Source organism: Pinus tabuliformis, chromosome 6 (assembly GCF_031772625.1).
Source record: "Pinus tabuliformis cultivar Carrire ecotype Pingquan chromosome 6, CPIR1, whole genome shotgun sequence".
Taxonomy (NCBI): domain Eukaryota; kingdom Viridiplantae; phylum Streptophyta; class Pinopsida; order Pinales; family Pinaceae; genus Pinus; species Pinus tabuliformis.
The window spans coordinates 458151456-458164334 of record NC_142292.1 but is presented as its reverse complement, the minus strand read 5'-3'; the positions used below and the strand labels follow the sequence as shown (position 1 = coordinate 458164334).

The 12879-nt window shown below is 35.3% G+C and overlaps 1 protein-coding gene across 1 annotated transcript in view; it reads right to left on the bottom strand.

Moving 5' to 3' along the window:
- The window catches only part of LOC149259284 (uncharacterized), a 67157-nt gene that overhangs the window by 32560 nt on the left and 21718 nt on the right, over positions 1–12879 (bottom strand). Inside the window, exons 8-9 of the mRNA XM_089453789.1 lie at positions 11013–11133; positions 10781–10941 (exon numbers count right to left, since the gene is read on the bottom strand). Of these exons, the coding sequence (XP_089309915.1) occupies positions 10781–10941; positions 11013–11133 (282 nt within the window). The remainder of the gene's footprint in view (positions 1–10780; positions 10942–11012; positions 11134–12879) is intronic.

The following is a 12879-nucleotide window of genomic DNA, read 5'->3' as shown; positions in this document are numbered from 1 at the left end:
TCTTCAAACTCTGTCCCTCTGTCTAAAGATCACAAGCCTAACAGGGTTGATGAACGGGAGCGTATTGAGCAAGCCGGGGGCAATGTTATGTGGGCTGGAACATGGAGAATGGGAGGTGTTCTTGTTGTATCTCGGGCATCTGGCAATCGGTTATTGAAACAATATGTTGTGGCTGAACCTAAGATTCAGGAAGCAATCATTGATGATGATTCTTGTAATTGTTGAACCTGTGTAATACACCTGCAGAACAGTAGATCAAACAAGAAAAATGAATGCAGCAATAAAAACATCAACTCAGAAAGAATGCAGAACAGAGAATTGTTAACTCAGGAAAAATGCGTAAACAGCAGAAAAAACGTCAAACTTCAAACGTTCGATTTGACCAAACAGAGACAAATTTAGAAAAACTAAAACATGGGTTTTTTTTGCCAGGTGGGTCAATTAGATAACCCAGAAACCGTTGAAGAAATTTGTGGCGGTCTGGGAGAAATCTTCGGTTCTTTGGAGCCTCTTTTTTGCCGCCGCGTGAAAAAAAAACTGGATTTGAATTGATTAACTGATAGTTTGAATGCGTGATTCAATTCCGCGTGCCTGAGGAAAGGAATTCTAATTGGGAATCAACTGCATGCTGGCATCTAAAACCCGATTACACGCCTTCCACCTTATTAAACTCAAACCTGTTTAGAGACGTATTCCAATTGAACACGACTCTCTGTCATTAAATCCCATGAAGTCGCTGCCACCCATCTGTACATGTTTCGTTACTGCCGGTTAAATGTTGGGAGAAAATGGAATAGGGAAGACAATGTTTATACGCATGCATTTGTATCTTCTTGTGAACTTGTTTACTACTCTCGCATGCATTTGTATCTTCTTGTGAATTCATCTTGGCTGCTCATCCCCTGTTTTCGTTTACAGTTCTTGAACACTCCCGTATCCATCTTCCATTTTCAGCCATTGTTCTTCCATCAACCTTACAACATAACCATCTTACCTCTGTTAAACCTTCAGACGCAGTTGAATTCCAGATTGAATTTTAAACAGAGTAAAGGATGGGTCGGTTACTAAGGGCAGAACCAGAAGGGCTTAAGTCTATGAAAGGGCCAAATAGTTATGATCATGGTTATAGGCTGTTCATCAACTATAAATTCATCAATAAAACTGTTTTGCTCCATTCACAGAGTTCCTACATGCAGACAATGAAAAAAAAATTTCAAAATTGATGATCGACTGTTTTAGCCACTTTCCGCAGCTAGCCCAACTTTCCGCAGCTATTTTGTTAAACTCTAGGTTGCAGGTGTCTTCAAGCAAAACAAGTCACATGGGTAGCTAGGGGAATGTTGGTACATGGATGGTGTCCTATTCATTCGATCAAATTTGATGAAAAAGACCCTGGTCAAAGGGAAGTCAAATTGTGTGTTATCACTAAGTCGCCACACTGAGTCGCTGCATGTCAAGAAAAAATAATAATTTTGAATCAATGAAATGAACAAGTTATTTTCTCACTTTTCTGAAGATATTGATTAATTTTGGACTGATGATGAAAGATGAATGGCTAATTTTGTATCCAAGATTTTTCGCTACAGAACTGTGCACATTCCGCAGCTAAAAGTCCAATTCCGCAGCCAGAAAAACCTCATTGTTCAAATCAGCCTATCTTTCTCATACAAAATCAGATTTTAATGATTTAAGTATCATTGGAAAGATCTCAACAAGATCTACACAATGAGAAAACCATCATTAGAGTTTGAAATGGCAAATAATGAAATAAATTGCTGAAAGGAAGCAACATTCAACTTGAGGCACTAATTCCAAAGCAGGTATAAATTCTTTTGATTTTTCCTTTGAGAACTTGTTTCATTAATACAAATTCTTTGTTTTGTGTGTAAATATCATAACTAGAGAGATTGATCACCTCTCTCCTTTGATAATCTTACATTCCATTGCAGAAGAAGTATTAGTTTTTTTGCAGGTTCCAGGAGGAAGGACAAATGACTACAAGAGAATGGTGTCTCTCTAAGAGACCAATTTGTTTCATAAGAGGATGATCAGCAACAAAGAGGAAATATGCTGATGCAAAATCAGATCCAAACACTTGAAAAACTTTCAGATACTATTGTCTCCATCACATCCATACTTCATAATAAACCATTCATCTCATTTTCCTCCATATTTTCCATTTACATTCACATACACTTTCCATCTCTTTTTGTCCATTCATAACCCACAAATAAAAGCAAGAGGCTCATTCATATGCTTATTGCCCATTGCCATTTTCCATTTTCATCTTCCACTCCTTGTCATTTTCATTCCGCAAATAATCCCTGCTTCAATGCAAATTATTGAGTCCATAGTCCTTTGAGTCTAAGTTCTTTGTAAAAACACCTTGAGGCTTGCATGCCTTAATGGCAAGTTCTCATGCTGACAAGCAATGGGAATACATTAATGTCCCTTGTTCGTCAGATCTTCTAGGTGACTCGACTTCAGCAAATTCATTCGTACCTAGCAAGATGTGTTTGGGCATCTTGAATCTCATTGTCATCAATGGTGAGAATTCTCGTGTTGACTAGTGGCATCCATTAATGGCCACTAAGCCAAAAATTTCCTACTATGTTCGACATCAGAACATCTTTTCACATAGTAGGAATTATGCCAATGAGTTTTGAAGACATGAAGACTATTATTTTCAGCATTTTGGAGCAGATTCAGTAAGTTTTAGTAGAAGCAATAAAAAGTCATCTTATCTCTCTATCCATGATTCCTCTTGTTCAGCCACCTGAAGAAGAATATGATCAGAAATTTTCAGCCACCACACATACAACTCATCCATTCCAAAAGGTAAGTGAAGGTACGTCATTTTCTAACTTTTGACCATAAAATTCCATAAAAAGCTAGAATGATAATTGTTGGAAAAACATTTCTCTTCCTCATTTCATAAAATTGCCAATACCATCAGCTGGGGGGGGGAAATACATTCATATTCATATCTTGCCATGTCCATATCATATTCAGGAGCTCACATACTTCCAACATATATTAATTATTACATTGCTATTATGAGCATACAATGGCTTTTGAAAAAGTGCTTAAAGGATAAATTGGATACAAACAAAATCATGGTTGTCACACAAGAACCAACCATCATGCAATCCAATAAAGATATACTTTGCAACAATAATCAAAATATCATTATGCAAAGTTCAAAGATCAAAATAGAAAGAAACAAAAAAAAATGGTTGTAACACAAAAACCAACCATGTTGCAATTCAAGTGAAACACTTTGCAGAAATATGAAGTTATCAAATGATATCATGCAAAGTTAAGCCAAAGCTCAAGGATCAAAAGAGTTAATGTAATATATATTGCATGAGGACATGCAATAGCTTCAGTTGGGGGGTATGTTGAGTCTTGAAAATGTCATTCATTTCCATTACACTTTCACTATTATGTCCATTATATCAACTCCATTTCACCTCCATTTCACTACTATGTCACCACATTCATCCCACTTTCATTATCATTGGGCCACCTTTATGTTTTTCCAATCTTTATTATTTCTAAGCCTTTTAAGTGAATTTGTGGTTAAACATTAGAAAATAATGTGCATATGCTTATACCTAACAAATGGGTTGAGATTGTTGACATGTGTAGGTTGAAAGGAGGCTTCTAGAAGACCCTTATGTGGCACTCTAAGGCCAAATTCGAATTTGGTTGGAAAGAATCATGGGATCATGAGGATATGTGTCACATCTCCTAATTGTATTGTAACTCTAAAAATACATGTTTCTTATTAGTTCCTATTTTGATTAGGACTCTAGAGGTAGAGGGAGAGATTCATGGACTATCATTAATAAGATGGCTCTCATCTTTTTGTATAAATAGGAGATCTCTCTCCTTCATTTGTTAGTCTTTTTTAGTCCCTAGTTCTTAAGTTTGTAGTTCTTTCTTGATGGCTTTTGAAAGATTTGGAGAACTTTGTTGTACTTTGTACTTTTGAAGAAATTGAATAAAGCTTTGATGTTCTCAACATGGAAGGAGATGTGAAGTAGATGTCATGGAGCATATTAGGATGTAAGGTAGAGTAGATTTCATTTTGTAAATATTGCTTTGTAGAATGTAAGGTAGATTAGATTTTTCATTCATGCAATTTTAATTCATGCAAGTGTGTTTAATTTTGCTTTGATTTCATAGGTGGTAGAGGGCCCCTGCCTTGTATAGTTGTCATTTAATTTTGCATTTTATTTTTCTCATGTATATTAGCTGTACATAACAAAGTTGTTTTGATTACTGTTGTTTTACATTTTTCTCATGTATATTAGCTGTACATAAATTGCTTTCAAGTTGATTGTAGATTAGTGATGCACATAGCCTTTTAATGACTAATGAATGACATGATAAAATCATCTTGTCCTTTTGCTGAAGCAGCAAGGATACTGGGTCTCATAGTCACTAGCTCATTGTTTGGTTATTGTATTTTATTTTGATTGAACTAATGACATGATATAATCATCTTGTCCTTTTGCTAAAGCAGCAAGGATACTGGGTCTCATAGTCATTAGCTCATTGTTTGGTTATTGCATTTTATTTTGATTGAACTAGTTGTATATTCACACTTTTGTTTAAATACTAACTCCATCAATAACATGTTTTAAGTTCTTTTGAAGTGCTAAGTTTTGGAAGTTACCATTAGGGACATAGGCCTTGTCTTGAAATCTTTATCCATACTTGTCCTTTAAAAGTATTCTTAAGACCTTAGAATAGGATTTCCATTTGCATTAAACACTTTAGAAAACCAACAAGAACAAAACCCCAAAAACAAACATAAACTATAAAACAACGAAGTAAGAGAAAGGTTAACTAAGCACATATAGTGCACCACACTTCATCAGTTTACGATACTCGGATTGATAATTTATGTAGAGCAATTTAAGACATTAAATTGACTAGACAGGTCTTACATCCAATTTGTACATACCTCTTGTTTGAATTCCTATAGCAATTTTCTTCATGCAATCTAGCAGATCTTTAATATAGCAGTTAGATTTAAAAATTCAACTTTAAGATCTTGATCTGTAATCATGGATACAGAAATCAAGTTCTTTGTTATACCGAGCATATACATAACATTATAAATTAGTCTTACCTTACCATTAGGTAAAATGACAAAAAATTTCGCACATCCTTTGATCTGATGAATTCTATCGTCACCTAGGTAGATTTGTGCTCCGTCGTTGATTTCTTTAAAATCTTCAAATCATTGCTTGTTCCCTGTCATATGTGTTGATGTTCCCAAATCTACATACCAGATGTCTGCATCAGCATTCTCATCATGGTCTGCCATGAACAATCTAAAATTTCGCTCATGATTATCATTCGCGAGATGACCTGCATGTCGTTTTTGCCTCTGCTGTTCTTCATGATATTTCTTCTTCCTGCACTCTCTAGCTATATGACCCAGTTTTCCGCAATAAAAACACTTAATTATAGAGTTGTTTCTATTCAGATTCATACCTTGGGTCAGATTTGGTCTTTTCTGTGAGCTTCCTCCATTTTGCTGTTGCAGATTTCCTTTTCCTTTGTAGAAGTTCTTTTTCACCATCAATGCAAGATCGACACTCTAGGGCTTTAGAGTCAATCTTATTTCTTCTTCTTGATTCAATATTCCTATCAGTTCTTCAAACTTCGGGATTTTCTCTCTCACATTTATCCCAATGATGAACATTTGGTAGTCATCGGTCACACCATTCATGGTAATTGTTACAAGATCTGTATCTTCAACTGTATGACCAATGTCTGCCAATTTTTTCTTCAGATCTTTGATCCTTGCTGTGAAAGCAGCCACTATTTCATTCTCCTCCATCTTCAGGGATAATATCTTGCTCTTCAAGAACAGAATACGATTTGTATTTCTGATCTCATACAGATGCTTCAAAATTCCCCAAATTTCGCTTGTTGATTTACATTCTCTGATATGTGGTATGATGCAGTCTTTCACTGACATCTTCAGTAGTGTCCTTGCTTTACCCTCACGCTTCTCCCAATTTGGGACTGTTGCTGATCCAGCTGCTGGCTTCTGCTCATCCCCATTTGCAATCGTCCAAGCACTCTGCACTTTTAGCAGAGTCTACATCTTGAATTTTCAATTCACATAATTGGAGCCATCGAGCTTGTTATGCTCATTCAAGCATGCTTCAAACGTTTGATTATTCATCTTAGCGATTTAAAAAAAATTGACAGGTAAAAAAAAGTTAGATATACCCGATATCAATGTCAAAGACAGATATAGCTGATCTCTAATGTTGTTTGATCTCGCAGCACACTCACAGATCAACATGGCTTCCTTCACGGCCTCCAGACAGCCTTCTATTGTCAGCCTCTGCCAGGACGGAGCCTTCTCTCGGCAGCCACCACCAAAATGCAGCCCCTCTTTTTTGTTGTGTTGTTTGTTGTTTCCTTGACCTCATAGCCTTCTCTAGGCTTCTCTCACCATGGTCATCGCACTTATCCACTATGGAGTCGCGGAGATCTTCGCGCATGTACACTTGATATCTACGACGATCGACAAAATGAAAACACGCAAAAGGTGTACAGTGTGATCTATGCGGTTTTTCCTCACGCGACGATTTCACGTTAGGCGCAACTAGCAAGTTCCTCACTCAACGAACAGGTTTTCTTAGCCCTGTAGCTCGAATACCATGATAAAAATGCAATGTTGTGTATTAATTAAAATAAAACCCACTAGTCAACTCTACGAAAGAGAGTCTAAACTAGGAGAGTCTGGCTCTGCAGAACGTTCTACATTGTTCATGTCATCACACAATATAGTAATCACATATTAAGGGAAGTTAGAACCATAACCAAAAAAATAGAAACTAATTCCTATCCTAAGGTCTCGTGAACCAACTCACTATTCTAAGATATTCTCCATTATCTCAAACAGAAGAGAGGGCCATAATCCAATTCGTACTTAATTTCAAACCATCATCCCTGTTGAGACAATGATTGCATGTTTCTCAATGTCAATAGTCTCTCTTAGCTTCCTATGGTGGAAGCGATCAACCATTGCAATGATCCTTGCATCCTCAATGTAGACATGGTGCTTATATTTCTATGCATGTTCAGCTAGAGTTGATGAGCAGGAGTGGTTGTGCCTAATATCTGTTGCATGTTCCTAGATTCTTTGGTTAATGGAGTGGCATGTTTGTCCAATATAGGGAATCCCACAAGAACAGGGGATCGAGTAGACCCCTTTCATGTCTTTAGGGTCTATAGGGTCCTTATCAGAGCTGAGAGAATTTCTAATGGTATTAAGGGATTTAAATGAAGTAGAAACTTTATTCTTTTTAAGAATATGGGCAATCTTATCAATGGTCCCTTAGATAAACATGAGCTGCACCTTAGAGATAGGATCATCACAAGACGACTTAACCCTAGAATCTTTACTGGCTCTTTCAAAAGCCTTGAGGCCTTGAGATCTGCTATAGCCATTATTTTAAAAAAATATTAGAAGATGAGATTTTTCCTCCTCTAGGTGTTTTTCATCAGAAATTCTTAAAGCACGGGTGGCAAGAGTGCTCATAACCTCGAATTTTTGCACCAGAAGATGATGAGAATTGGAATGAAGATATTGTTCCATGTGAGATTTTTGTGAAATACTTTGTGAGAAACGAAACCATCATTCATTCTAGAGAGAAGGATGTCAAGGAAAGGAAGACACCCATTTACCTTAACCTCCATTGTGAATTTGATGGAGTCTAATTGGGAATTAAGATGGTTAAGAAACAAATCCAATTTCTCGCGACCATGGGACTAAATGACACAAGCATCATCAACAAACCTCTTCTATTTTTTAGGGCGAAATTGAGCACAGGCTAAGGCCTTAGTCTCAAAATATTCCATGAATAAGTTAGCAACTAATGGTGAAAGAGGAGAACTCATCGCTGCCTCACAGGGTCGTTCAAAGAACTCGCCTTGGAAACTGAAGAAAGTAGAGGTGAGGTAGAGGCCAACCAATTTGGCAGTGTCATTGTTAGTATTCCTCTCAAAATCTTCCATGAATAAGTTAGCAACTATAGGTGAAAGAGGAGAATATGTCTCTATCTCATAGGTTTGTTCAAATAACTCGCCTTGGAAACTGAAGAAAGTAGAGGTGAGGTAGAGACCAACCAATTTGGCAGTGTCATTGTTAGTATTCCTTTCAAAATCTTCCATGAATAAGTTAGCAACTATAGGTGAAAGAGGATAATATGTCTCTATCTCACAGGTTTGTTCAAAGAACTCGCCTTGGAAACTGAAGAAAGTAGAGGTGAGGTAGAGGCCATCCAATTTGGCAGTGTCATTGTTAGTATTCCGATTTAGGACATCAGTGGCATATTGAATATGATTACTGACATCAATGGCATATTGAATCATATTTCCATCCTTTAGAAAATAGTAAGAAAAAACTAGAATCGTGGGTGGAAGAGGGTTATCCATTCATTCATATAAAAACATTTTACAACCAAATCATATTAAATTGTAATTTTATTGACATTAATATATTTAATAGTGGATCATTGTATGATGTTATATTTAAAATTAATCAATTACATCTCTTTGACATTATAAAAGCAAAGTAAAATAGAATCAATGCTTTAGAATTGCAAAACACAATCATTAAATTATTACACTTGACTTTATATCAAACAACTACTGTATTAATAATATAACAACTATTTATAACTTCATACTATTTTATATTGCTATGATTCTAATAATAAGTTTATCACATAGAGTGAAAATGAAACAAGCCTTTAAAATTGGATAAATATTTTAGTAATTTTTCACAATTCTATTAAAGTTTAATGTTAATGTTTGTTATACTATTTTTGATTTAGAGTTGCAAAACACACTAAGTTCAAGTTTTATCAATCTCTATACATTTTAAGGTTTTTTATTTACATGCTTATTATATATATTACAAACAATTTTATTTTGATGGTTTGAAACAATTTTGATTATGTTATTTATCAAGTTGTTCCACCTTTTCAAAATAGCCAAATAATAAGGCACAATAGAGGATACATCTAGTGTATCACATAAGGGCTCTAAACTAGCTCTTGAGTCATAGGCATCTAGTGTATCAGGTAAGGGCTCTAAGCTAGCTCTTGAGACATAGGGACTACATCAATATTTTCAAAAGTAGATATCTTTACCTGATAGATACTTCATAATTTCCGTGTTTAGAATTTATTGCATTTCATTTTAAAACCCCAAAGAAATTAAACTCTTCTACTAGGTAAGGATTGTCATTGTTCTAGGACATTTACCTTAGTGTAACTTCTTAAATTGTTGCATTTCATTTTTAAAAAGCCCAAAGAAATTGAACTCCTCTACTACTTAAGGATTGGCATTGTTCTAGGACATTTATCTAAGTGTAACTTTCTTCTTAAATTTAACCTCCTCCTACATTGTTTAAAAAATAATATAAAAACTCATATATTTCTATTGATTTCATTGTTCATATATTTTGTTTCATTATTACTTTCCACATTCTCATTCCTTCCATTGACATTCTTTTACACCTCTCGGTCTGATTACTAGCCTACAATATTTCTATATTTATTGTTTTAGAAATAATGCATTTGTTATAATTATTTTCAATACTGTAAACCACCTTAAATGGAATGAAACGTGCTTTCACATAAAGTTTTGCAAAGACAACTTTGTAAAATCAGTGGAGAGAAAATCAGCATTCTCCAATGTGACAAGAACTGTACTTAATGTAATGGCATTTCTTCCCCGAAATGCAATGCCGAAATGCAATGCACTAAATCAACGTAATTTTTAATAATAAATATTTCCAATCTTTAAACTTTACCATACGCACTCTACTAGACGCACTCTACTAGACACCCGTTAATTAACGTTCCGGGTCAAAGACGAATTGACACAACGAAAAGTCACGTTTACTCAAATGCATTTATGGAAGGATAAATTTGTGGATCGTGTAGAGTCCAATAAATATTTGGTGAGTGAAAACTTCTGCAAGTAAAAAGCAGAAGAAAATGGATGGAAATCCAGGCAGGAAAAGGCCGAAATGTGAATTTAGTGACCAGTCGGAAAATAGGACTAAAATAAATAGTGATTCAGCCAGGAAAAGGCGGAAACGTGAATTTAGTGACCAGTCGGAAAATAGGACTGACCGTACGTATAATATCAGTCAATTTTAATTGATTTTTCTTGTTTGTTATTGTTGTTGTGTTATATTTTATTTTAAGAGTTGTTTATAATGCGATTTTTTGGAGATTTTGATGACGGAATCCGGCCGAAAAAATTGAGGTTAAATCTTGATTTGTTGCAGTTAAAATGGTTTTTTAATTGCATATTTGGATTCAGCACCCTAGAAAACCCCTTGGATGCCTTGATTGTGCAGAAACTAGCTATCAAACTTGTGATTCCAATAAATTGCTGCTGGATTTAACGGGAAAAACCCACCAAAAAACTTCCAAAAAATCGCATTATAGACAACTGCTTTTATTTTAACCTTTGGGAATATTTAGAATTGAATGGACAGCCGTCAGTTAGATCCAATCCAAAATATTCTAGAAATATAGATTTATTTTGATTTTATTAAGTTCTACTTCTAATTTGTGTGCCTTTTATGGTTTTATTTTTACTTAGTCCTTGGCGGCCTTTGCGATGACATTGTGTTGGGCGAAGTGGTCCCACAATTTCCCTGGTATAAGCGGCCGGCCCTTGCGCCGCTCAGTCGATGGTGGGCCCATGCCATGACACACACTTTCCCATATTACGCCCGTCTACAAAATCCTCGGATTCTTTCCAACTCCCTTGTTTTCTTCCACACTCCAAGCCTGGAATACCCTGAGTATAACGCCCTCTGCATATGGCTTTACAACGACGACGAAGGAACTCTGCGGAATTTTCCGGTACCTGCGGTCCCTGAAGAATCAAGAAGTCATACGAAATTTGTGCGCGATGACAATGACGAGCGTATATATTCCTTCACTCACCTCCGTCGTGACGGCCAAATCGCGCACGACGTGAGCGTGGTGGATCTGAGAGACGGCAACGTTCGGTGGAAGAAACTCCCGCAGTTGCCTGATGTTCAAGTCGTGTTGAGTTGTTCCTCCTCTGACAATGGCGGCCGTTGTACTACTTATCATATACTATGGGTCCCAAGAGACCCCCACGAGCTTGAGGAAGATGATTTTTTTGTGTGCACGCTCCACGCAAGGAACGACATACCTGAAACACAATCTCAATTCCAATTCCAGTGGCAACCTGAGTTGGGTGACACTCGTGATGATTTAGTCAATAAATTATTTGGCTATGTTACAGAGGATGCACACCCAACATATCTTGAAATTAACCTACCGTTAACTTTTGATGGTAGAACTCCCAAATGTATTTACGAATCGTGTGATCCCAACAAATATAATACAGTTTTCAGCAATGGTATGGAAACTCCTGAATATTTGTTGATGCAGTTTGAGAATGACAGGCGTCTCGAACAAGAAAGCAGTAATTCTTGTAATGCAACTTTGTATTACATGACTGCTTCTGACGAAGCAGGGATTCGTGAAGTGAACATTTTCAAGCTGAAGTTAAATGATGAGAACTGTTGGAATATTGAAGAAGAGTCGGAGTTGGATGCATTCTGGGACAACATGATTTCTGTTTTCCAAGAACGTGGGGAAGGTAAAGCAACAAAAGTTTCGTCGCAGCATTTTTTGGAATGGGAGAAAAGGACGTTCAACATTGAGCAGGTTGTGGATATCGACAAGATCAAGGTGGCGCCAAAGAGTGTTCGTCATGTCTACAGTTTAGTAACAGTTCAGTGGATATAGCCGGCCATATATTTGCCTTTTTAAAACTAGAGTTCTGTTTGGGCATTAAAAGAAAAATGAGTCAAAAACACTGGAATCTTGGTAAAAAAATATTCAATTTGTTCTGTAGAAATAGTATTTAAATCTTATTTTTAACGATGGATTCAGTATCATCAAAAACTTCTAAAACGCTTAAAATTTTAAAACGCTTAAAATTTTAAAATTTAATAACTATCAATTGAATTTAGAAAAATCTTCACCTAATTTTCTAATCCAAATTTGCATAATAACTTTCAGAACACTTGCTCAGGCTCGTTAGACTAAGGCATTGATAAATAGTTTTTATACATTGTTATGTCCAGTAATATTATGTTGATAAATATTCTTCTTCCAGAAATTAAACCCAGTCACATTTAACATGCTCACAAATATACCCATTTAAATAATTGTTAAGAAATGTAATATGGAGCATGTTGGGTTGACTTTACACAAAATAACGTTAGTAAAGAAACTACTTTTATAAGGAAACTTTTAAATATAGATTCACTGCCCATTAGCTTGATGTAATTAATATCAACCATGCTCATGAGAAGTTATAATAAATCAACTCGAGAAATTTTTGTCTTGTCCAAGTATAACGTTAAAGAATTACTTTTAAAGTAAAAAAAAAATGTTTTTATGAGTAGAAAGTAAAATAAAAAACATTTCAAAAGATTTATTGTTCTTTGCGGAATTATGAGTAGAAAGATTTCAAGGAATAAATGCTTGATGTAATTAATATTAATAATATTCATGAAAAGTTATGATGACTCAATTCAAGAGCTTTTTGTCTTGTAAAAGTATAAAATTAAAAAAAAAAAAAAAAAAACACTATTTTTTGTTTCAAGAGAATTATGGTTTTGCGTAAAACTGATTAAAAAAGTAATTATTTATTTTTAAACATTTATTAGAATTGAATTGTTTTTGGAATAGTGTAACTTTAACTTATGTATTAAAAATTTATGAATCAATAAATTAGAGAAACAATTATACAGATTAATTAACACTTTGA